This window comes from Grammomys surdaster, unplaced genomic scaffold (genome assembly GCF_004785775.1).
Source record: "Grammomys surdaster isolate TR1022 unplaced genomic scaffold, NIH_TR_1.0 834, whole genome shotgun sequence".
NCBI lineage: Eukaryota > Metazoa > Chordata > Mammalia > Rodentia > Muridae > Grammomys > Grammomys surdaster.
In genome coordinates, this window is record NW_021605253.1 from 108,030 (window position 1) to 135,002 (window position 26,973).

At 39.0% G+C, this 26,973-nt stretch overlaps 1 protein-coding gene across 9 annotated transcripts in view; it reads left to right on the forward strand.

Annotated features, from left to right (window-relative positions):
• The window catches only part of Crem (cAMP responsive element modulator), a 72,972-nt gene that overhangs the window by 19,866 nt on the left and 26,133 nt on the right, over positions 1 to 26,973 (forward strand). For 4 of the 9 annotated variants that reach the window (XM_028782668.1, XM_028782655.1, XM_028782659.1 and 1 more), the window contains 3 exons: positions 17,360 to 17,506; positions 21,194 to 21,288; positions 21,428 to 21,570. The exons of 3 other annotated variants lie outside the window; for them this stretch is intronic. In XM_028782668.1, the coding sequence (XP_028638501.1) occupies positions 17,360 to 17,506; positions 21,194 to 21,288; positions 21,428 to 21,570 (385 nt within the window). The remainder of the gene's footprint in view (positions 1 to 17,359; positions 17,507 to 21,193; positions 21,289 to 21,427; positions 21,571 to 26,973) is intronic. 2 more of the 9 variants (XM_028782657.1, XM_028782660.1) reach the window with 1 other exon arrangement.

Here is a 26,973-nt window from a genome sequence, read left to right on the forward strand (position 1 = left end):
GCAATATTTTTTATATATAAATCCTAGCAGTGGGGTCGCTACCTACCTCAATGCTTAACTTCCTGAGTGAAAGTCATACACACAGCCTTTATCTTTTGATATGCCTTAAACAGTGCAACAGCTGGGTCACTTCCTAACATCCACCTCCCACCAATAATCCTGAGTTATTACTTACTAAAATCTATATTCTACCTTGGCTGCCCTGGACCCAGAAGGCTGCCCAGCTGGGCTGCACTCTCCTGACTCCTCCACATGCTGGCTATGCCTCCCTGTCTATCACCATTCTCAGGCATGGTGTCTCTCCTCTCCTTCTTCCTCCTTCCTCTCTGTCTCAAGCCTGGGAATCCTAAAAGTCCCACCTCTGCCTGCCCTGACGAATCATTGGTTGCTGGCATCTTTATTTACCAACCAGAACTACCTGGATGCAGGGTCCCTCAGTGTCTTATTTGCTGGCACTAGCTGTAAGCAGTTTTGGGGACCAAAATTAACATTATAATACAAGCAGCATTAGGCCGAATTCACTTCCTATGGTAAAATACTATACCAAGTCAAGCTAAGGAAGAAAGAGTTTATTTTGGGTTTATGGTTCTAGAGGGGTCGAAGTCAGATGGCAGAGTGGAGGAATGGTAGCAAGCAGCAGATGTGGTGGCTGGAGCAAGATGTTGAGAGTTCATATCTTGAACAAAGCATAAAGCAGAGAGAGTGAACTAGGAATGACAGGAGTCTTTAAACTCCCAGAGCCTGCCTACAGTGATGTATTTTCTCAAACAAAACTACTTCCCAAACCTACCCAAATAGTGCCACCAGTGAGGGCTAAGTGTTCAAATACGTGAACCTATGGGGAGCATTTTCCTTCTAATCACTGTGAGTAATCAGATGTAACCTCATTGAGTAATATAGATGTCTCAATTCACATGAAGTGCTGTTAAATGTTGTGTATAATACAAAATATATAAGGCATAAGCAGACGGAATAGCTAGCTGACTAGGCACTCTTTATGTGATTTTTTTTTTTTTCATTTGAGGTAGGTACAAGGGTTATTGGGAGTTTTTATATGGGTGTGGGGAGGGAGGGAAGTGTATTTTGGATGGAGGGAAGAGTGTGTACAAAAGCACAAAGTCAGCATATGGGAAACTACAGACAAGCAGCATCTTATAAGTGGGAAGCGTTGTCTAGTCTGGGAAGTAAGCAGAAGGTTGTAGAGAGTTGAGACTTTAAAGTATCCTGCACTCTAAATATGACTGAAATACTTTCAGATGCCCACTGTGTTTAGAATACTAGTAGCCCTGGGGAGATGGGGTTGGAAGCCAGTGGGCCAATAGGCAGGCCGTCATTGGGATTCTAGTGGGGCCATGGTGCTGTGAGATGCAAGGACTACTACGGTTTTTCAGAATTAAAAAAAAATACTGTGTGTGTGTTTGTGTGTGTATGATGGACATGCACATTTGTCTACAAGTACAATGGAGGTCAGAAGAAATTGCTGGATCCCTTGGACTGGAGTTAGAGATCGTTGAAATCAAACTTGAGTCCTCTGCAAAAGCAGCAAACACTCTACATTTCAGAACAGCCTCTAGCCAACTGCCCCAGAATCTTAAGTAAAATGTTTAGTTTTTAAAAATTTTCTTGTGTGTGCTGGCATATTGACTCAGCAGGTAAAGGTACTTGTCATCAAACCTGATAACCTGAGTTTGATTTCTAGGACCCACATGAAGGAAGGAGAAGGCTAGTTTCCAAAGTTGTTCTTTTAATCTCCATCTATATGTGTCATGGCACTGGAGTACTCCTGCACATACATACAAATAAGTGATGCTTACACAAGTAAGTAGGAAATTAGTAAGCAAATGAAAAAGGAATAGCATAAAGATGTTCATATCTTAACATCCAGAGATATTATATATTGATGTTTTGTGCTATTTATTTATTTATTTATTGTCTTTGAGAAGAGAATAAAATGAAAAGCATATTTTCCCACTTGTTTTGTCTTGTTTTAAGGCTATAATTTCTCCCCTCAAATTCCGACATTTCTTGCTGAAGTCAGAGTTGAAAGCAAACCTTCCTTTTCCCCTACTTTCTTTTCTTTAGGAACTGCCTAACTTCAGCTTATGTCATTTCCCCAGAGACATCTGGCCCAGCATGGTCAGCATATTGAGTCCCTTCATTTTAAGTTGATAATGTGAAGTTTATAAGGAACCTTCAAGCTGGTGATTTCCAGCTTTGTAAGCCTCAGTCACACAAATTACTAAACAGATCATCACTAACATGCTTCAAAAGCACCTGTTTGGGAATTTAATCCATTGGGCAGAAACTAGTATTTCATACTATCATTAATTTCATCACATATTTCTATCCATCTATCTATCTATCTATCTATCCATCTACCTACCTACCTATCTAGTGTGTATGTGTGTGTCCATGTGTCCATGTCCGTGTGAGTGCCATGGCACTCATGTGGAGGTTAGAGGACAACTTGGAGGAGTCAGCTTTTTCCTTTTGGGAATCAAAGTCCAATTGTCTGCTTGGCAACAGGTACCTTTACCCACTGAGCTATCTCAGTGGCTTAAAAAAATGAGTTTTAGTAGGTTTAGAGAATTGATAAGTAGAAAGAAGAGGGAAACTAAAAGTATAGATTCTATAAGATGGGTTAATGAGCATAGACAGGATAGAGACTTTGGAGATGGCTGACTCAAGGAACTAGAAAAAGCTCTGGTTTAGGTTATTTCAAAATAACAAATAGCAAATTCCATATAGCAAGTATATGATTTTTTTTGTTTTTGTTTTTGAAGACAGGGTATCTCTGTGTAGTCCTGGCTGTCCTGGAACTCACTCTGTAGACCAGGCTGGCCTTGAACTCAGAAATCCACCTGCCTCTGCCTCCTGAGTGCTGGGATTAAAGGCGTGCGCCACCACTGCCTGGCATGAATTTTGTTTTCTTATTTTCTGTATTTGATCACAAATAAACCATGAAGCTTTTTTTTTTAACCATTTTTCTATGCTACCATAATAGCGTATGTAAATGTCATGGCTGTTGTCAGGAACATCTTCACTAGGCTGCACTCTAAAGTTTTTGACTGGTTTCTAAATGTAATTAGGAAGCATGGCTACACTGGCAAATTTGGAATCACTACTGATCATAGAGCTGATCATTGTGATTCTCCCAGGCAGGTTAAGCAAGCATGGAATGATTAGCCCTGGACTTGATGTGCCATTCAAAGCGCTGGAAAAATGGCAGAATAAACCATTCTCATCAAGTAGCTGGTTTTCATTGTATGACAGCCTCAGCTGGCATTATGGACTATGGGGCTGACTAGCTTATGCATGGGCGAGTGTGATTTCTGTTGGGCGGAGTTGTGGTTCCCATATGTCTGTTATGGATCAGAGAGGCAAAGCACGAGGGAATTTGACTGAGTTCACTCCAGGTGGTGCTGGGCGGGTGTTGAGGGGCCCTGCCGTGCCCTGCCCAGTGTGGGGAGAGCTCAGTCTGAAGTTCTGCAGGAGGCAGGGCTCTTCAGTAGATCCAGAGGCCAGTAGTCTCCATTCTTTGGGCTCCCAGACGCTGCTGGGGCCGCGGAAGAACGGAGATGTGAGAGAGGCTCTTTGGTTACTGTACTCACTTGGCTGACTTGGAGGCCTGGCTAGCTTGTTTGAATTGGCAGTCCCCAATTGGCTGGACCGCAGAGAAGTCCTCCTTGGGAGGTTAGATGGTGGCTCAATACTTGGAGGGCCCCTCCATGGTTCTCCACTGCAGGCCCTAAAGACATGAGGAAGTCTATGGTTTTATTAAGCTTTATTGTCATGGTGGATGGTAGATGGATCTTGCTACACCCCCTCCACCCCCAGGGTGGGCCTTTGGTTAAATACCGTTTGTAAGGAGGAGGGTTTGGGAAGGAATACTTAGCTATGCCCTCTGGCCTTTAGGTATCCCATTAATATGGAACTCTCTCAAGGCTGAAGCCTGTAGTCATGCCCTCTACCTGTGCTAGGTGACACAGACCTCTTTGAGAGGGGCTGCATTGCCCTATGTGGCTGAAAAGCGTGGACCAATGGAGGTCTTGGCTGAGTGTCAGGACCTTGGGGTCTGAGAGTGAGGCGGATCACTTGCCGGTGTCCCATTAGAGTCCGGGGTTTAAGGCCTGCACTCGACCAGGAACCAAGCCATCCTTTCATGGTCCCACAATGGACCATGAAAGCCAAGACAAAAAATACATATGTGGGGGATATCCTTGAATTTTTAAATTTTGCTCTATACAGCATATATATAAATAAAATACCTCAGTGATATCTGTAAAAACAAAACCATGGAGCCTGGTGTAATGACACACCTATAATCCCAGTCTCTAGGAACACTTGGGAGGCTAAAGCAAAGGAGGTAAACTTCCAGACTAGCTTTGGCTATGTAGTAAGACCTTGTCTCAAAAGATGAACTATAGTTTTTATCTTTCATATCCTACTAATGTAAAGAAATGAAAAAGTAGTATGAGATAATTTCTGAATTATTTTAGTTATGGGTTAGTTAATGCTGTGTTTTGCATGGACCATGAAAGTTGGAAGAATTAAACTATTCTTAGCTAAAATCTTATGAGTAGGCTGGCGAGATGGGCCAGTGGTTAAGAGCTGTTCTTTCAGAGGTCCTGAGTTCAGTTCCCAGCAACCACATGCTGGCTCAGATTCTTGTAGTATCTAAAGCTATTTGAGTCTTGAATATTTGCTATCACCATAGAATAGCATATATATGGATTAAAAAGTCAAGCTGAAACATTTAAATCCTGTGATATGTGTCCAAAGTGGCTAATTATTCCCAGTGGTTCCTGATAGCACGAGCAACTTTGGCATATTGGTGACTTGGTTTATTTAAACTTGAGGATGGTAAACTCTGTGGTAGTTTAGACTTAGGTTCAGATTTATATGAAGAGTATTTTCTTGTTTGTGTGACTGAATCATCATTAAACTGTTGGATTAAATATTGTGACCAGTTGTGTGTGATGTCATTCGTGTTAGTAGCCCTGACTTTTTTTTAGAGCTTGTGCTAATCAGGTACCCTGAAGATATTTTCAGAAATCTGAAAACTATTGACCTTAAGGCTCTGTACAGGGAATGGAGGGAAGGAACCCATCAGACAAAGGCGGGAGTTTTATGTTTCTCTGCTTTATACCTTTCCAGTTACATGCAGCACCATTTTCATCTCTGCTCAAAGGTTAAGCTACAGGGTAGCTATGTATAGTGCTCTATGCCTATAATTCCTAGCACTTGGGAGTTGGAGGGGGGAGGGTTAGGGCTCCCAAGACCAGGCTCTGTTACATAGGCTGCCTGGGGCACATGAGAGACTCTCCTCAAGAAACAAAAACTAAGCAAGATTGCTTAGCAGATAGAGATACTTATGGTTGAACCTATCAGCATGAGTTCCATCCTCAAGACTCACAGGTTAGAAGACAGCTGACTCCAACAACTTGTCTTCTGACCTCCACAGGTGTGCTGTGACATATGTGCGTGCACACACACACACACGCGCACACACACACACACACACACACACACACACACACAGAGAGAGAGAGAGAGAGAGAGAGAGAGAGAGAGAGAGAGAGAGAGATTTTATGTTACCTTATTTAATTGAAACTGTTATCTTAAGTTTATGCTCTGATATATGAGACTAAGATCCAACCCAGCCCTGAGAGACACTTGTTAATAATTTAGAGGACATATTTTAAATAACCCAAGAAGAAACTCTTTGCAAAAGTCAGAATGCTAAAAAACAAAATACTACATATACAAATACATTTTAGTTTTATTTACATACTCTGGAACTAATTCCTCCTGCCTTTAGCTTCCTAGGTGCTAGGATCAAGGCACTATGCTCAGGTATTTGTAGTCATTTATTATTTTGTTTAGGGTGTGTGTATGTCTATGTGTGTGTGTAAGTGTTTTGCCTGCATAGTGCCTGTAGAGGTCAGAAGGTAGAGTTGGATCCCTTAGAATTGGAGATTAGGTTATGAGCCACCATGTTGAGTGCTGGGAGTTGAGTCTGGGTCCTCTGCAAGAACAAGTGCTCTTAACTGATGATTCATCTCTTCGGTCCCTTTAATCATTTTTAAAAATAATATTTTATTTATACATCTTGTATGTGTAATTGGGGCATACACATAGGTCAGAGGAGCCAGTACTGCAGTGTGGGCCTCAGGGATTGAACTCACATTATTCACTTGCTTGGTGGCAAGTATCTTTACACACTGAACCATTTTGCCAGCTAGAGTAATTTTTTTTTTCGAGACAGAGTTTCTCTGTGTAGCCCTGGCTGTCCTGGAACTCTCTCTGTAGACCAGGCTAGCCTCGAACTCAGAAATCCGCCTGCCTCTACCTCCCAAGTGCTGGGATTAAAGGAGTGCGCCACCACTGCCCAGCCTAGAGTAATTTTTTTTTTTTTTTTTGTTTTGTTTTGGTTTTTCGAGACAGGGTTTCTCTGTATAGCCCGGGCTGTCCTGGAACTCACTCTGTAGACCAGGCTGGCCTCGAACTCAGAAATCCGCCTGCCTCTGCCTCCCGAGTGCTGGGATTAAAGGCGTGCGCCACCACCGCCCGGCGAGTAATTTTTTAAAATTTACTTTTTTATTACTTTATATATGTGTAGGAGTCATATATGCTTGCCTGCATGTGCTTGTGTGGCATCTAGGGGAGGGGAGGACTACATTGGTTACAGGTACTTCTAGGGCCACACCTGGATTTTTACATGGGTACTAGAGGTCCACACTTAGATTTTCATTCTCAAACAGTAAGTATTCTTCTCCACTGAGCCATCAGTTTTAGCTGTTTTTAGCTAAACAGTTGAGTAGTTGTAAGTTTAGTCTCTATTGTTGTAAAACTGAACTTTTCCATCTTGGAAATATGAAACTGAACACATAACAGTTCTTTTTTCTTCCTTTTGGTTCCTATAACTATTTTACTTTCTGTTTTCATGAAATTTAACTAGCTTCCTCCTAGGCATAGAATTGTCTAGCATTTATTATTTTGTGATTGGCTTATTTCATTTGTCATGATTTCCTCTAGGTTCGGCTTATTTCATTTGTCATGATTTCCTCTGGGTTCGTTCATGTAGCTTGTAATAAGTTTTCTTTTATAAGGCCATATATAATAGTTTATTGTATATCATCGTTATGTTTTGTTATTACTGTTTTTTTTTTGTTTTGTTGTTCATTTGTTTTGAAACAGGGTTTCTTTGTGTAGCTTTGACTGTCCTGGAACTTTGTAGACCAGGCTTGCCTTGAACTTAGAGATCTACCTGCCATTGTCTCCTGAATGCTGAGATTAAAGGTGTGTGCCACCTTTCTTCGTCCTCTATTTGTCGTTATTGTTGTTGTTGTTATTATTATTATATTATATTTCAAGACAGGATTTTTTTTGTGTGTGTAGTCCTTTAACTTACTCTGTAGACCATACTGGCCTTGAACTCACAGAGATCCACCTGCCTCTGCCTCCAGAATGCTGAGATTAAAGGCATATACCACCATGGTCAGCTCAGTACCACACTTCAAGATTTCACAAACTTGGTATATTTGACAGCAACTTACAGGCATACAGAAAGGAAGGAAGGACACGTATGATAACCTTTACGCCTGTGGTTGTGTATGAGTGTTTTGCCTGCTTGTATGTCTGTGTACCACATCAATGCAGTGCCTATGGAGACCAGAAGAGGGTGTTAGGTTCAGTGAACTGGAGTTACAGATGGCTGTTAGCCATAGTATGTATTCTGGGAAACAAACCTGGGTCTTCTGGAAGAGGAGTGAGTGCTATTGACTTCTGTGCCATTTCTCCAGCCCCAGGAGGCTCTGTTTTGAAGTTGTTTTGTGGTACTTTAGAATAATATCAAATAATAAAATGAATTATAATATTAAAAATTGCAGTTTGGCCGCTTCCTAGATGTTCTTGTAAGTAGTTGCTGTAATTTGGGTGAAGTGACACAGGCCTGTAATCTTCTTGGGAGACAGAGGTAGGAAGATTGCCATGAGCTCACATTGCTAGTTCCAATCCAGGCTTAGCTAGAGTGATACCCCACTTCACTCTCAACATAGGAAAACAAAAATGAAACCTAGAACAAAATAATAATAAAAAGTCTACTAGGTATGGTGACACATGCCTTTAATCCCTGATACCTTGTTTAAAATTACATTAAGATGAAGTTAGAGATGCACAGCTCACTGGTACAGCACTTACCTAGCAAGTGGGAGCCCCTGGGCTCCATCCCTAGCACCTGGGGGAGGTTTTGCCTAAAATGTTCAATCCCCAGTACAACCAAAAACTTAAAAAGAGAAAGACCAGCCTGGTCTACAGAGTGAGTTCCAGGACAGCCAGGGCTACACAGAGAAACCCTGTCTCGAAAAAAAAAGAGAAAGACCAAATGATTCTATATTAATTATGCTAGTGAGCATAGTTAACCACGTTCTTAAAACTATTGAAGTAAGATAGTCTACATCTTCAAGTGTTCAATTTGTTTGTTTGTTTGTTTGTTTTTTGAGACAGTGTTTCTCTTTGTAGCCATGGCTGTCCTGGAATTCACTCTGTAGATTAGGCTGGCCTCAAAGAAATCCACCTGCCTCTGTCTCTCAAATACTGTGTGATTAAAGGAATGTGCTGCTACTGACTGGCCTCAAGTGTTCAATTTATAATGTTCTGTTTTTCTCTTTTCAGTTTTTAAATATTTGAGATATTATTTAACACTATTTTTCTACAAGATACATAGAAATGGAGTAGTTTTTAACAACTTTCTTAGATCATGAAAAGGAATTTTGATTCCAGTCCTTGATGTTAGGCTAGATAACACAAATGTGATCTGTCAGGCCGCGGAGTGGACAGAGTCAATGGTTTGCTATATTGTGAATTCACATTTCTTTAATCATTTATTAGCTGTCCTGAGTGCAGGCCCATGTCTGTGATGTTCTTAGCTGTATTGTGACATCACAAACTCCACCATGACGGAACCTAGCTACGCACTGGAGCTGGTCTACTAGGTGCTGATCGCATGCTGTGCTACAACACTGTGAGGTTTCACCAGTATAAGTGTCACTATTAGAACTTTTTTTAAAAGTTCCAAATCCAAGTGAGGCTATCAATCGCATCACCTTATCCTGTTTCTTCAGATTAACTACTGTCTTTAGTGGGTTTTCAGTGGATGTGGTGGCATCAGCATAACCTATGCTTCAGGCATCCTATAGAAGAAGATTATTCTTCAGGGGATCTGGATAAAAAGGTAAATTTTTATCTGCCATGATTGGTTATATATGTTTTTAAAGCCTCAGAAAAATAGTCTCAAAGTATAAAGGAGAATATACACCAACTTTATGTTTTTAGCTTGTTTTTGAGAAGGATGCCTGTTTGATTTTTGGAATGGGATATGTATGTTCTTAGTTCTCCCCATGACTTTTGCTTTCTTCTCATTTAGGCTTTCTACGCCAGTGTCTCCTCCTCTTTGACACTTGATCATCTCTTCCCATGTTTCTCTGCTGCATTACTTTCTAATTCCTTGCCTTGCTTTTTTTTTTTTTTTGAAGAACTGAATACTACCCAAAATATTTGCTTTACCAACTGTCTTTTTTCTTTCTAAATTGGGAATGTAGGGATTTGCATGTTTTTTGCTTTATCCCCACTGTCCCATGAAACCCTGAGCAAGTGACCAGAAAGTACTGTTAGTTAACAGAAGAGTCAATTAATTTAAAAAATGTGGCATATTCCTGTGAGTTTTCTGGTTGTAAAATTGTTTTAGGGGCCTGGGAGAGAAGATGGGTCAGGGGTAAAGGCACTGACAACTGAGTTCAGTTTCCTGATCCACATGGTGAAAGGAGAGAAGTAACTCCTGCAAGTTTTTCTCTGATCTCCATGTGTGTGCTTGTTCACACATACATACATGTTTAAAAAATGTTTTAGGCCAGCCTGAGAGGTGGTTCAGCAGTCAAAAGTACTTGTTATTCTCCTCTAGCCACAAATACTTGTCCTTGTTTTCTCTTTACTACTTTTTCTCATTGCGCTTTGGAAGATTTCTCAGGTTATAGCATACTTGCAAATCTGATAATTTCTACTTAGACATTACAAAATTAAATTTTATCTACATAGCACTTGTTCTTACAGAGATTGTTTCAAGCATCCACATGATGGCAAAAAAAAAAAAAAAACCCCACAAAAAACCCCACCCCCCCCAAACCCCCTAAAACAAAACAAACAAAAAACCCCTCCAGTTCCTTCTGGCCTGTAGGTGACCAGCACACATGTGATGCGCATACCTAAGTACAGGCAAAACACTTGTATATAAAATAACCTAGTCTAAAAATTTTTGTTTTAGGTCATACACAATGGCACATGTCTATATTCTTAGACCTCAGGAGGCTGAGACAGAAGAATTGCAAATTTGAGGCCTTCCTCAACTACATAGCAAGGTCCAGTCTCACAAACACAAAAGGAACAAACAAAAATAACAGTAGTTTTAGAATAAATTTTGATGTATATAAGAGATATTTCTCTGTTTCTCTCTGCTTATTTTAGTTCAAGGGCACCTTATTGTCTTCCTATAAGTAATTTTATTTTTTGTCTTTTAATTTAACTTTTTAAAAATTTGATTTACTTTTGGTCATCTTTACTTTTGACATGGTCATCTTATGCAGCCTAGGCTAGTTTTAAACCTGCAGTATCCTGCATCTGCCTCCTTAATGCTGCGATTATGGGGTGTACTTCAGGCCCAGTTTACTAATTCCCTAGTGTGCCCACAACGTCTTCAGAGCCTTTGCATGCTATAAGTAATTACATATGTATATGATTCCTCTCTTGATTTTATTCAAATATGCAACCAGTTATGATTCAATAGTATGTTCTTTAGTCTTCACAGGTTTGCATACTTTCTGTAGTCTCTCTTGCTGTTGATAACCAGCTTTGTTCCACTGTAGTCAGGTAGAATACTTATCACACTTTACCTATTATAAAGTTTGGCTTCCAGCACTCACATAGTGGCTCACAACTATCTATGTCCTCTTCTGACCTCCATAAGTAACAAGCATACACATGGTGCAGATGCACATATTGTTGACACTTGTTTTGTGTCCTAATATGGGATCAGTTGTTTAGAAAGTTTCATGGGCTTCTGAGAAGAATGTAGATATCTGTTGTGTCTGTCTGACTTAAGATATCCTTTAACTCCAATGGATTTTTTTGGGGGGTGGGCTGTAATGAAGTTAATCTGTGGTTTTAGATCTAGCGATATTTCTTTTCTGAAATTGAGTGCATCTGTTATGGTATGTTTTAGGTTTAGAATTGAGAGTATTTTCTTGGTGGATTGTTCTCATAGTAAATATGAAGTGACCTTATCTTTTCTGGCTGGTTTGAGTTTGAAGCTTCTTTAGTTAGACATTAAAATTTATATATATTTATAAATTTATATTAAAAATGCCTATTTATATATTAGTTACATTTCCTTAGAATACATTTTGTCATTTTTTTATTTTAAAGTGATGTTTATTATTGATGATGAGATTTGTTTCTTAGAAGCAGCAAAAAGATGGGTCCTGTTTTCTAATCCAGTCTAATAGTCTGTGTATATTTATCGGGGGAGTTGAGACCATTAATATTAAGAGTTATCATTAAGAGATGTGTATTGGGTTTTTTTTGTTTTTTGTTTTTTTTTTTGTTTTTTGTTTTTTGTTTTTGTTTTGTTTTTCGAGACAGGGTTTCTCTGTGTAGCCCTGGCTGTCCTGGAACTCACTCTGTAGACCAGGCTGGCCTTGAACTCAGAAATCCACCTGCCTCTGCCTCCCAAGTGCTGGGATTAAAGGCGTGTGCCACCACTGCCCAGCTACATATTGTTTTTATGTTGTTTTCTTAGACATCTTTTAAGTAACTACTGGAATTATTTATTACCTGTGACCTCCTGGGCGTGTTTATTCTTTTTTTCAGACTGGAGTATTCGTCTAATAATTTCTATAGCGCTGGCTTAGTGGTCATAAGTTCATTTAGTCGGTTTTTATCATGGAAAGATTTTATTTCTTCTTCAATTTTAATAGATAATTTGGTTGGGTATAATGTTTGGATTGATAATTTTGGTCTTTCAGAATTTGGAGTACATTGCAAAGCCAGAAGTTTTTGTTGAATAATCTGGTAACCTGTTGATGGGCCTGCCGGTATAAGTGACTTACAGATGTTGATCCCTTTATTTTGTGTTTTTAATGTTTTGAGTATAATATTTTGTGGGGAGCTTCTTTTTTGGCCCTGTCTATTTGGAGTTCTGTAAGCCTCTTGTACTTCAATGGGTATTTCTTTTTCTAGGTTTGAGAAACTTTTCTTCTCTGAGTTTTGTTTTGTTTCGGAGGCCAAGTCTCACTATGTAATACTAACTGGCCTGGAGCTCACAAACATCCACCTGCCTCTACCTCCTGGGTGCTGGTATTCAAGACTGTTTGCCTGGTCTACAGAGTGAGTTCCAGGACAGCCAGGGGTACACAGAGAAACCCTGTCTCGAAAAACCAAAAAAAAAAAAAAAAAAAAAAGACTGTTTGCTATGATGCCCAACCCCTCTGTGATCTTATTGAAAATGTATTCTATGCCTTCAGTGTGATAGTGTCCTTTTATTCCCACAATCTACAGGTTAGGTCGTTTCTTGGTGTCCTACTTTCTCTCCATATTTATTTCAGAATTTCTCAATTGACCTCAGCCTTGTCCTCCAAGCCCAGAGTCTCTATTTTCCTATGGTCCATTCCATTGGTAAGGCTTTCTGCTAAGGTAGATGTTTGGCTTATTGAGTTTTGGATTTCCAGCATTATTTCAAATGTTGGGCTTTTCTTCAACTCTCTCTCTGTTAAATTCTGTTTTCGCATCTTGGATTGCCTTCTTTATTTCATTCATGTCATTGTTGTTTGCTCTTGGAGTATACTCATGCCTTCTATGAGTTGTTTGAACATTATTATAATAATCCTTCTTAGTTCTTTCGAAGTTCTTCCTAGTCTCTTTCATTAGGTTTCATTATTAGGGAATTTAGTTGTGGGGGATCCATGTCATCTTGGTTTCTGAGTTTGTTTGTGTGCTAGGACTTGTGCATCTAGAGTAGTAGTATGTTGATTGTAACTTCCTTCCTTCCTTCCTTCCTTCCTTCCTTCCTTCCTTCCTTCCTGTCTCTTTCTGTCTATCTCTCTGTCTTTTCTTTCTTTCATTGTCATCCTTCAGTGGTGGTATTTACAGTATTCTGGAAAGGACTTAGTAGGTCTGAGAGGCCAGCAGGTGCAGGAAGAATAGAAGCAACATAGGTGGGCAGGGGAAGGTAGGTCTCCTACTTGCTGCAGGAGGCTGTGCAGGATTGTTGGGGACTGTAGGATGGGCCTCTAGCAGGGGGCAATGACCAGCGCCTGGAGTGTGGTTTCTGGGTGGTGTAGTTGGACCTGAGCTTGGGAAGTGGGATGCAGGAGGCCGCAGGGGCCGGGCTCCTGGTGAAAGTTGTTCCTGGACAGTGCTGCCATGTGAGATTTTAAGAGCAATAATGATGAAGTTTAAGATAATTAACTCTCTACAATTACAGGCTTCATACTTATCACTTACCGGCTTTCTCAAAGCCAGTGATCACATAGGATGGCAGCTTTACAGATCTACGTGCTTTCTTGATTAAAAGGATCCATCTAAAGTGTAGCTAGAATCAAGGATATATTATTTGTGTTTCAGGAGTTTAATGATAGACTCTTAAGCTTTTGTACCCCCACAGTTTGGACATAGCAGAGTTATCATTACAGAATTCACTTAGCTCACCTCTAGGATTTTGAGGTCACAGCCTGTGTTGATGGGAACTTACAACTTATTTCTGCATTAGTTTTTGATTGTTTGGTTTTCCTGAGACAGGGTCCCACTATGTACTTCTGGCTGGCTTGGAACTCATTATGTAGACCAAGCTGGCTTCAAATACACAGTGGTCTGTCTACCTCCTGAGGGCTGACATGAAAAGACATGCACCCCCATACCTGGCCCAGGTGGTCTTTAAAAGATGTGATTTTTTGTTGTTGTTGTTTTTTCGAGACAGGGTTTCTCTGTGTAGCCCTGGCTGTCCTGGAACTCACTCTGTAGACCAGGCTCGCCTCGAACTCAGAAATCCGCCTGCTTCTGCCTCCCAAGTGCTGGGATTAAAGGCGTGCGCCACCACCACCCGGCAAAAGATATGTTTTTATGTTATTTATTTTGTGTGTATATGGGTGTGAGTACATGTGTACCATGATGTATGTGGAAATCAAAGAACACCTGTGAGAGTTGGTTATTGTCTTCCATGATGGAGTTCCAGGATCAGATACAGGCCATTAGTCTTGACAGCAAGGGGCTTTATTCACTGAGTTATCTTGTTGGTCTACATCAAGTATTCTTGACACTAAAACTTTTGATAGAACTGTTGTTTAATATGGAGTTCTAAGAATTATACTTGAAAGATAAAGCAACTGAAAGCATGTTCTATAATTATTTGTATATGTATACATACATATATACATACATTTATATAGGATATATACACATAGCATATATATACCTAGTATAAATATGTATGTATATATGTATGTATGTATATATGTATGTATATTAGCTAGTTTTATGTCAACTTGACACAAGCTGAAATCATCTGAAACCTCTATTAAGATTAATGCCTCCATAAGATCAGCCTGTAGGCAAGCCTGTGCAACATTTTCTTAATTAGTGATTGATGTGCTAAGGCCTAGACCATTATGAGTGGTACCGCCCCTGGTGATCCTGAGTTTCCTGAGTTTCTTTGCTGTAGTTTCAAGTTTGTTATCTTTAAATGTTTTACCTTTTGTGGTTAAAAAAAGAAAATTATTGTGATGCACTGGGTCTCTGACACGGGTTGTCAGAGACCCAGTGTCCATCATCCCTATTTGCAGCCTGAAACAAGTCATGATTCACAATGCATTGTTTATGTCACACAAATAAACAAAAACTGTACGTCAGGATTCCACTTCCTAGGATCTGGTTATTAAATATTTACCGTCACTCTACTAGATAGAAATCCAGTCGGTTCAGATACTGAAACCTCTTTAGGGCTGGTGGGATGGCTCAGATGCTAAAAGCACTTACTGCTGAACTTGATGACCTGAGTTTGATCCTGTGGAACTACATTGTAGAAGGAGAGACGAACTCCAACAATTTGTCCTTTCAACCTTTCAACTTCACATGACACAGTGGCATGAACACACAAAGTAACATATGCACATATACAAACTTACTCTACATGTAATAAAAAATTGAAAACAACAGCAAAACCCTCTGAGGTAGTTAGCAAGTTTAAGTATAAAGATGTCATGAGAGAAAGAGTTTGAGGTTACTGAGAGGAGGAGGGAACTTTCTACCAGTTAACACTGCCAGTGCTGGATGTCCTTCCATCATTTGTACAGCCTTCTGTGCTGAGATTTGTAGAACAAATCCTTTTTCTTTGTATCTTTATCTGCTCAACACACACATGCACAAATGCACATGCACACAGACACACACATACACACACTCGAGGTACTTTTAATATAGATGTACTTCTACAATATAAGTAGATGGTGATACTGGGACAGGTAGGCTGAAATTGCCTGGTACATTGTTTGTATTAGTTGCCGCTGACCTCATTTTTCACTTCCTAATCTAGGCTTAGATCAAGGTCTGGCTTCAGCTCTGGCTTCCACAGAAAGCCTTCACTTTTCGTTCAGTGCTATACTGATCTTTCTTCTGTACCCCTGTGATATTCATGGCTAGTAAAGTAGAGCAGGTTGTCTTTTAGGCATCATTTTTTCCAATTCTACTTTATACCTTAGTCCATGAAGCACAGTGCTAGACATAGGTTTCTTTTCTACATGTTAAAGTATTTGCCTTCTAGAAAATGACATTGTAAGTAAATGTTAACTATTTGTTGTAAATCTGTTTCCCCCCTCCCAGACAAGGGTGTTTCTGTGTTTTTTATCCTGGCCACAAATTCATGATCCTTCTGCTTCAGCTTCCTGAGTGTTGAGATTTCAAACTTATACCATTATGCCCACTTTGCAAAGCTATATTCAAATAGTTTTAAAAGTAATAAACACTAGTAAAGTAGCCTGGGACTCATTGGTGTTTCTTAAAAGATAGAGGCTTTTGTGAAAAGTGATACCTTGAGGTTCTCTTATTACTCAAGATAGAAACTCCCACTGTAGTTCATTTTCAAGGTCTTTGAGTAGTTTGAATAAATCAAAATGCACAGTGAACTGAGTATTAAGAAAAGTATCTAGCTGGGCAGTGGTTGCGCACGTCTTTAATCCCAGCACTTGGGAGGCAGAGGCAGGTGGATTTCTGAGTTTGAGGCCAGCCTGTTCTACAGAGTGAGTTCCAGGACAAGAAGGGCTACACAGAGAAACCCTGTCTCGGAAAATTAAAAAAAAAGTTTCTAAGATTATGAAAAGTTTCTAAAATTATAGTGACCAGAAGGACAGACTGATTGCTAGAGACTTTGAGTCCAATCTAAAGGTGTTTCAGGCACACTCTGTAGGGTGATATAGGGAGATGCCTATGTCACTCATCTCTCAGTTCAAGACTGATGGGGCTCTCAACCTCTCAACTGATACTCCATGTTGGGAAGAGGGCTACCACACCAGCCCTGAGGCAAGAGGGTTTTTTGGAACAGGCATGAAAGGCTTGAAAGGTCCTGCAATTTCTTTGTCCTGTGGTGTACTGTGTGTGTGTGTGTGTGTGTGTGTGTGTGTGTGACAGAGAGAGAGAGAGAGAGAGACAGAGAGAAAGAGAGAGAGAGAGGAGAGACAGAGACAGAGAGAGGAGAGACAGAGACAGAGACAGACAGAGAGACAGACAGAGAGACAAAGACAGTAGAAACAGGTACATACATGTGATTATAGAATATAAAAATGGCTTTTGGAGACAGTGTATCAGCTTACATCTAAAATAATGAAAGAATTGCCATATGCAAAACATTTCATTTATCAAAAAGTAATCCACCACATTTGAATTTTCTTCAGTTCCTCTTAATCAGTTAAAGAGAAGAAGTTTGTGTTTTGGCCTGAAAAGGGTGACCCTGTTAGTGGCCAAGAGGTTGTACCAAGGTAGTTTAACTGCTTTAGAACTTTGTGCTCGGAACATTCCTAGCTGCCAAAGCATGGGCAGCAAAAGTGAGGCACATGGGTTCTTTAGTATCTGTCACATCAGAGAATGACAGTTCCAGGACAGTGACTACCTCCTAATGGTAAGTACCCCACTTGTTCTTCATTTCTTAGATTCAGAAAAAGAAAAGAGAAGTAGGCTGGTTGTGATAGCAAGTGGTACTCTTAAAAATAAGCAAAAGCAAAACAAGTCCAGCTTTAATCTTCAATGATGGTCATTTTTTCAGGTTTCTGTAGCTGGATCAGGCACTGGAAGAGGCTCCCCAGCTGTGACTCTAGTGCAGTTACCTTCAGGCCAAACTGTACAGGTCCAGGGAGTAATTCAGACACCACATCCATCGGTTATTCAGTCACCACAAATACAAACTGTTCAGGTTAGCGTCCTTCCTTGACGATTTGTCTTTGACTTTTTTGAGCTTTAATTTTTTTCTGTTGTTTAATTCATTTATCATAATTTTCTTTATTTTCTTTTACTCTTTTAGAGATAAGGTTTCACTATGTAGCCAAGGTTGGCTTTGAACACCTTATCCTCCTCAGCCTCTCAAACCATGGGACTACAGGCATGTGCCACTCCATTTGGCAATTTTATGTAACTTTATATTGTATCTTCTTGGATACTTGGAGAATTTCTTTTTATGTATGGTACAATGTGTTGGGCTATGTATATAGATTGACTTATGGGTTGGATTTTCTTAATTTTTGTACAGTGAATAATTGTTAAATAGGCAGTTCTATGTCTTAGCTTCTTTTTTTCGACTTATATTTATTTAGCAGAGCTGGCTAGTGGTACTTTGAGGGTTCTTGGAAGACATTGTAATAAACATAGTACTATGAAGAGTGGCTTTGGATTCACTATGTAACCCAAGTTAGCATCCAACCTCCTGCCTCAGCTTCTTGAGTACATCACTGTACTTGGTCAGAAATTGATTATAGATTAGTGAATGCAGCCCTTAGAAATTCAGAATATTTGATACTGGGACTTAAACTGCTGATCTTTGTGCATGCTAAGCACATGCTCTAATACCTCTTGTACCCCAGCCCAGAAGTACAGATCCTTGTCACTTGGGCACTTCATTTCCATATCATACACTCCTCAGGTTGAACCTGGGCTTTTGTAGATGTGGTTGTGCTACAGATACATATTTTATGACTTATCATCATTGTTATTATCAAAATGGTCACATCCTAAACTCTTGAAGGTAGTTTTTATTATTAGTAGATATTATTTATTATGTGTGTACTTTATAGCATATGTCTCATATTTACTAAACTGATTTCTGTTTATTTTTAGGTCAATTTGTTATTATTCTTGAAGTGTAGAAAGTATTTGAACTTAAGTGGTGACAAGCAAGGCTCAAATCTGTGAGGAAAATGGATGTGCATATACTTAATCTTGCCTTCATCTGCATGCTTGAGTGTAGTTTCTCACAGAATGCTGTGAGTGCCGGCACAGCACTGACATGATACATTTTCATGGTTTCTGAGCTTGCTTCTTTTTCCAGCATAGGTATCTTGTCTTTGTCCCAGGGTGTAGAAACAATTCTTATCATTGTCTTTAGTTTTCTCTGATGACCCTTGATTCCAAGAGTTTGTAATTTCTGATTCTAATTATAAAGTAAGAAAGTTTCCCTTTGCTCTTCCTTGCATTATGGATTTTATTGGCAGTAAAAACTTCACTTGGCTGGTATTGGAAGGCAACCTTTATTATTGCTGTTGTTTTGTTAAGTGAATGATTTGATTGTCTTTGTAGAGATAAATGCTCTTAGATCTTATCGTAGAACTCCCATGGTTTAAATGGCAAATCTTCTACATGAACTTCAATTTTTAAAATGTTTTTATTAGCATATATTAATTATATGCAATAGTGTTTTTATTATTATGACATTCCATACCGTACTAGAATGTGCTCTGTAGACCCGGCTGGCCTCAAGTTCACAGACATCTACTTGCTTCTGTCTTCCAAGTGCTGGGATTAAAGATGTGAGCCACCACTGCTCATTTCATCTCAGCTTTTCTAAACTGGATGAAGTAATGGGCTGTAGTGCACATGAGGGTATTGCTATTGTTTTGGACAGCTGTGTCAAGTATATTGCCAGTGTAGGATACATGGTGTATGACCGTGTAAGGCAATAACACTTTTTTCCTAGTAGGTTCTGTTCAGTGTGTGAGTGTTGGTGTAGAGTATCCATGACCAAAACATATAATATATTTGTACATTCATATATGTGTGTGTGTGTGTATGTTTTATTCACTGTGCCATCTTACTGGTCCTTTAAATATAAATTTGTTTTGACTTCAGAATCTTTTTTTCTTTTTTTTTTTTGGTTTTTCGAGACAGGGTTTCTCTGTGTAGCCCTGGCTGACCTGGAACTCAACTCTGTAGACCAGGCTGGCCTTGAACTCAGAAATCTGCCTGCCTCTGCCTCCCAAGTGCTGGGATTAAAGGTGTGCGCCACCACTGCCCAGCGACTTCAGAATCTTTAAACTCTAATATACTCCTGATAATATAAATACTTCTCTCAACAAACCTGGTTTTACTGACTTGTTTACACGCATGCCTGTCTATATGCATTGAAGACTATATAATTCCTTTTATTAAAATCAGAAATGAATTTTTAGTATGCATTTTAATTGGTAAATTTTTTTTATCAATTTATTCTGAACAACATTTTGTTTTAAAGTATGTATACATTGTGGCATGACTAAATTGGCTAATTAAAATATGTATTATTTTGTATCATTTTCTCATGCTGCAAACACTTTAAATATGCTAATTCTACATAAACTTTTGCAATTTTCAAGTTCTTTTTTTGATATGCTTTTTTTTTCCTCCTTCTCCTCTTTCTTGGCGTTTTTCTAGAGAAGATTTTTGAAGCTCAAGCTGGTTTCAGGCTCATAGTATATTTAAAACTGTCCTTGAATTTTATATGCTTCTGTTTCTGCCTTCAAATGCTAGGATTAGAGGAATTCACCACTATACCATGTTTTATGTGATGTTGGGGATCAAATATATGGCATTGTGCATGATGAAAGCACTCTAACAACCAAGTTGCTTCCTCAGCCCTGTGTTGTTCTTAACTGGACTCACCATGTGGCATAACAGGAGCTACGTGTTGTTTTCATTCCTGATTCTTAGTTTTTTCTCCATGTCAAAGTCTCATGTAACATGAAGTTTTGTAAATCTACCTCTCTTAGAGCTAAATGACTAAATATATTGACAGAAGACATATTTAGAGATTTGTCATTTTTGTTTTCTCACTTTGTCATGTCATTGTATTGTTACCTGGTTTGAAAACTCTGATACTTTTATTCTTACAACTATCTATCTATCTGTCTGTCTATCTATCTATCTATCTATCTATCTATCTATCTATCCGTCCGTCCATCTGTCCGTCTCACCCACCAGTCTATCTTTTATGTGGATGCGTCTTTGGGTGCATTCCATAGTGTCTACTTGTAGGTTAGAGGATAACTCGTGGGAATTTGTTCTCTGTCTGATATGTGGGTCTTGGGACTGAACTCAGGTTGTCAGGCATAGTGGCAAGTGCTTTTATTCACTGAGCCATCTTACTGGGCCTTTAAATATAAATTTGTTTTGACTTCAGAATCTTTAAACTCTAATATTCTCATTATAATGTAAAGCCTTCTCTCAACAAACATGGTTTTAGTGACTTGTCTACATAAGTATTCATTCTTCTTTGGGCCTACCTATGACCTAATTTTTATACCCAGCTTAAGCCAATGATGATGTAGAGAGAGCACTAAATTGGGTAGTTTTTCTGCATCTGTTATGGTCTTACTGATATCTGTACTTACAAGGACAAATTTCGGTTTGAGATTTTGGGTCTTAAGTGTTGTATACTTTTCCCTTTCCTTTGAAGCCTTACTTGGTATTCCAAGTACTTTTCTATTGAATTTATGTAGAATTATTATCACTTCCATTCCTTGTTTCCTTCTCCACACAAGCACTGAGTTCTATCCACAGACTCTTAGTCACCATTTTTGAGGGAAGATGAAGATCATATGTTTTATGATGCATTTCAGAAAGTCTTGTATTATAGGTAGCAACAATTGCAGAGACAGATGATTCTGCAGACTCAGAAGTAATCGATTCGCATAAACGTAGAGAAATTCTTTCACGAAGACCCTCATATAGGTGAGTTAACTAACTTTCCAACTGGAATATTTCCACCCAAAAAGACACAGTAATTGTAGAGCAAAACAACTATTCTTTATAGCTTTCCTGTTGTCTCTTTCTATATCCTAATTGCTTATATTGTTATATTATATTTTAGAAAAATACTGAATGAACTTTCCTCTGATGTGCCTGGTATTCCCAAGATTGAAGAAGAAAAATCAGAGGAAGAAGGGACACCACCTAACATTGCTACCATGGCAGTACCAACTAGCATATATCAGACTAGCACGGGGCAATACAGTATGTATGCTATGATTCCATAGACACAGTGCTAGCTTTAAGTCTTCCCTATTACAGTGAAGCAGCGTGGGCTTGGGCATCTGAGTGTTTCATGAAAAACTGTGCATCGTTAACAGCTGTGTGTCACAGAATAAACAGTACATGTTAAAGCAGTAAGATATTTGTACTGATAGCTGAAAAGTCTTTATTGCTGAATATGAATGATAAGTGATTAAAAATTAAAGGCAGGGTTCCTATTTACATGTTTATATTCATCTCAAAGTTTTTAAAGTTCTTGTTTTTGTTGTCTTTATCCTATAAATGTCTGTATTTCATTGTTGCTGGCTTTTGTTGCCAACAACTTATTATACTTTTAATCATATAAAAGAGGTAAATATGTTTCCTAAGCTGTGTTTTAAATGTACTTATGTTTTCATTACTTTGTTAATTTGTGCTGCAGTTTTTCTAAAAGAACAAAAATCATTTAACTTTCAAACTATAGCAATTGGATAGATCATTTTATTTGAACTTTACACACTGGAAGCTCTAATAAACAGATACATTGGCATTTAGTCTTGTGCATTTTAATGTATTGTTACTTCTGTGCTTTTTGTTCTTACTAAAGCACTAATGATTTTCCCAAGTCAAACACATTTGATAAGCAAGAATAATGAGACCTAGAAAGCAAAGTAAAAGAAAAGAAAGGAAGCCAGGAGAAACAACTGCTTGGATCCTTGGGGATGTGTGTAATGTTATATACTGTGTCCAAATAAAAGTTCCAAGACTATATTTTCATTTTTTTTCTTTTATAATGTAGTGAGTGATACCTGGAAAGCCTCAAGATTTGGCTATTAAAACATCTTATCTCCTTTTCTGTATGGAAGATTTTATGTAGTTATTAGGATTTGTTGTTTGTTTCTTAGAATTTCTCCTGTGGTGATAGATATTTGCAATAGCAAATTAAATCCTGCTTGTAATTTTGGGTAGCTGTCATCATGACCTGTCAGAGATGGGTATAACTTGTCAACACTCTGCCAGATGCTGAATGCACATGTTCAAAATGAGTGTGAAGAAAATTCCCACAACTTTTTGTGTTTATCTTGGTTTGTCTGGCCCACTGGAACTATGTGGTAAATGTAAACCAGGGCTTGCCAGCTTTTGTGCCTCTGTAGTACAGTTCTAGGTTCCGGGAGGGCAGAGAGCTCCTCAACCCTCCGTCCCTAGACAGGCTGAACAGGCCTGGGGAGCTAGAGCCTCCAGACTGATCCTCAGCCTTGAGCAACACTGCTTATTTACCCAGTGTTCTGTTCATGCTATTGTTCTCTGTGCTTTGACAGGGTAAAGGTTGGAAAATACTGGGGAAAGAATGTTAACATTTAAAGTTTTGAGATGAGCTAAGAGGCTGTAATCTTGGCATTTCTCTGGCATAGCCTGATGTTACATAGGACTTTTTATAGCAGCAGTGATCTATTAACAGGGAACAAGGGACGTTGATGCTGTGGGTTAATGTTCCTAGATTATTACCACAACACATGACATAGTGAAATGAAAGCTAACAGAAGTTGAAGCTGGAGGGGATATGGTGAAGGGCTTTGGTATCTGTATTTGCTCACTCAACAATCAGGTCAAGCGACATCCCAGGTTTTAGTCTTTGAAGGGGGAATAATTTCAGTGGTCAAACTGTGGGGGTGTATGTGAAGACAAAAGAAAAGCATAGGTCAAAGTGGGGAGAAAAAGATGTGCAAACATTGGGAGGAGACAAAGGGGTTTCAATTAGTTGAGATGGTTTTCTTTGTGCTCATTAGGCCTCTCCTTTTAATGAGCCTCTGCGCCATGGTTCTGGTGCTCCCAGCACCAGAGTCCACACTTGGCATTCTGGCTCACTGTATGTCGGCTGCAAGGTTGGGGAATGAGTCAGAAGTTCAGGGGTAAATGAGGCAACTGTGTTTAGAAGTTTAATGTATATTTGTTTGCCCACAAGAATAATTTCTATACTGCATTAGAGAATATTTATAGTTATACCTTTATACATATAAGATCCATTTTAATTAATCTTACTTCTTACTATTAACTACTTCGCAGGTATTGATGCTTTTATGTTATAAATAAGTATTTAAGAATAGAAAGAACTGCCAGCATTCTTTGGGTTTAGTTTGGCTACAAGTTCCGTATGTTTTTCTATGTGTTGTTTTGAGTCAGTCTTATAATCTTGTGACAAGAATATCAAACTTGATGAAATGCAATATCTCCCACATAGAGTTACAGTAATTTTTCCTGTGTATTTATATGTGTGCACATAAGTGTATGTGGATACACTTGCTTACACGTGCATATATAAAGGCTAGCCGCTGACATAGGTGTCTTTTATGGCTTCTGCACCTTATGTTTTGAGCTCACCTGGAGCTCACCATTTTGGGAAGATTTTCTGGCCAGTGAGCCCCTGGTATTCACTCCTCTCCACTAACTGCTGAGGACAAGTATGGATATAGAAGAACAACCCCAGCTTCTACATGGGTGCTGGGGAGTGAACTCGGGTCCTTGTGTTTGTCTAGCTGAGCCATCTCCCTAGACCAGAGTCATAGTTTTAATAGTTGAAAGGTATTTGTTGAAAATTGATTTTATTATTTTGATTTCCTATTTTTATTTTTTGGTAGTTCCAGGGATCTATTATGAACCTTGTACATGTTAGGCAAGTGCTCTATCACTCAGCTACATACATCCTTGCCTTCTAACTACTGTTTATCATAGAAGTTAAATATTTTTACTGAGTACAGGAAAAATAGGCAGATTTAAAAAATAGAACTTAAAAATGTAAGCATTAAACAGACAAGGATTTATTGTTATAGTACTAAATAATAGATACTATTATCCTGCAGAGACTTTGCTGGGAATACAGAAACTTGCAGTAGGTTTGTTGCTAGGGATATGGCTCCCTACGAAAGCATTTACCTGCTGTGTAAGCCTTGGCTTCAATCTCAAGCACCATAGCCAATTGATTTGGTGAAGGAAAATCTACTATATCTCAGGGGAGTATCTTGAGATAAGCTACCATATGATGGCATTTGAGATAGTGTTAACAAAGAATGTTACTTGCTACATAAAACATTGAAAATATACAGTGAATTCATAAATGCAAAAGTGAAAAGAAAACTAAACGCCTTAAAATTTTAAATGAAGTTAAAAATATTTTTATGTGTGTGGGTAATTTTTGTGTGAGTGTATGTCTGTTCATTATGTGTGTCCCTGGTATCTGGAGAGGCCAAAAGAGCTTCAGATCCTCTGGGAATGGAGTTACAAACAGTTTTATGCTGTCATATGAGTGCTGGGAATAAACCTGGGTCCAGCCCCAATGATTGAAAATTTTAATTCAATAAACTTTATTCTCTTAGGAAAGGTGTTTTAAATGCACACTGCTGTACCCAACCTTTTCTTTTTACCAATGAAAGGCTGGTGTCAAGACTTCACACTATTCTTTCTAGATAGTGTGTCTCATGAGTTTTCTCTGCTTGTATTATATTTTCCTAAGAACCTTGTTGGAATGAGTCTCTATAACTCACCTTTTTGTTCTTGTATATCAAAGGTAAGTGGGTCAAGCTAAAATCCACCTTCATAAAATGACAAGTATGGTCATTGTGAACTGCTTAAAGAATTAAAATATTTTATTGGTTATGGAATGTGATTTATTATGACATTCATACATGTACATATCTATCATAAGAATTCAGAATCCTTAGGATGCTCATATGAATAAACACTTTTTCATAAAGGCAATTGGTTTACACATTCTGAAGAAACTGAGTTTGTATATGCTTAGCAGTGACATTACTTACCTCCCTCAAGTAACTCAAAATTATTTATGTAGTTAATGACATGTAAATGAGGCTCTCTGATGGTTGTGTTGTTGTTCTAATGGCTACTGTGATTTAATCTTTTCTGTATCTGGCTTTCAAGACACAGGTATTAGTTTTTCTCCCCATTTTGTCTCCTCCTACCCCTCCCCAACACACATACACACACACACACACACACACACACACACACACACAGAGCTCCAGTGCTGGGTAACAAACCAAGGCCTTGTAATTCGCACATTTTACTGTCACTGGCCCACTCTGCTGTCTTGTTAAATATTAGTGTAGTAGCTGGGTTTGATGACATACACCCTTTATCCCAGCATTTGGGATGCAGAGACAGATGGATCTCTGTGAGTTTGGGGCCACACTAGTCTACATAGTAAGTTCCAGGGGTAGCAAGGGCTCTGCTGTAGTGAGACACTGTCTCAAAAGACACACACGCACATGCACACGCACACGCACACACACACACACATTAATGTAATGGAGCTAGGTGTAGTGGCACAGCAAGCCTTGAATCCCAGCAGCATTCAGGAGACAGATGCAGGTGAGTCTCTGTGTTTGAGGCCAGCCTGGCCTACATAGTGAATTCCAGGACAGCCAGGGCTGCACAAAGAAACCCTGTGTCAAACAAACAAACACAAAAAACACAAAACAACCCCCCAACAACAAAATTAATGTTGTGAGATTTCAGTTTTGAATCTTCTAATTACAGTTTGAAATTAGAGTAGTTTTGAATTATATCTGCTTAAATATTTACGTGCTTATATGTATTTGAATTACTTCTATGCAAAAGTTTAGGATTGAAACACACATCAAGTGAAGAGAGCTCAGGTCTTACTTTAAGTTGAATATATTGTGCTCTTTTGCTTGGAAACTTTTCTAGTTTTCAGCTTTTTTTTTTTTTTTTTGAGACAGGGTCTCACTATAGAGCTCTGGCTGGAATTCATTATGTAGACAGGTTTACCCATAATTCATAGTCATCTGCTTAACTTTATCTCTTTTTCCACAGTGCTGGTATTAAAGGGGTGAACCACTGTGCCTGGCTAGGTTCCCACTTAAAAAAAAATCCATGTTTTTTGTCTTTATCAGTTATATAAGACCTAAAATTTGCCTTATGGGCCTGGGGATGTATAACTAAAAATTAGTGGCTTAAGAAATGAATAGGTAAGGGAATGAATGAATGACAGAAATACCTCTTCATAGCTGAGTATGGCAGTGTGTCCCTGTGATCCCAACTGAGTATGGCAGTGTGTCCCTGTGATCCCAACTGAGTATGGCAGTGTGTGCCTATGATCCCAGCTGAGTATGGCAGTGTGTGCCTATGATCCCAGCTGAGTATGGCAGTGTGTGCCTATGATCCCAGCTGAGTATGGCAGTGTGTGCCTATGATCCTTGCTGAGTATGGCAGTGTGTGCCTGTGATCCCAGCTGAGTATGGTAGTGTGTACCTGTGGTCCCTGCTGATTATGACAGTGTGTGCCCATGATCCCAGCCGAGTATGGTAGTGTGTGCCTGTGGTCTCTGCTGAGTATGGTAGTGTGTGCCCATGATCCCAGCTGAGTATGGTA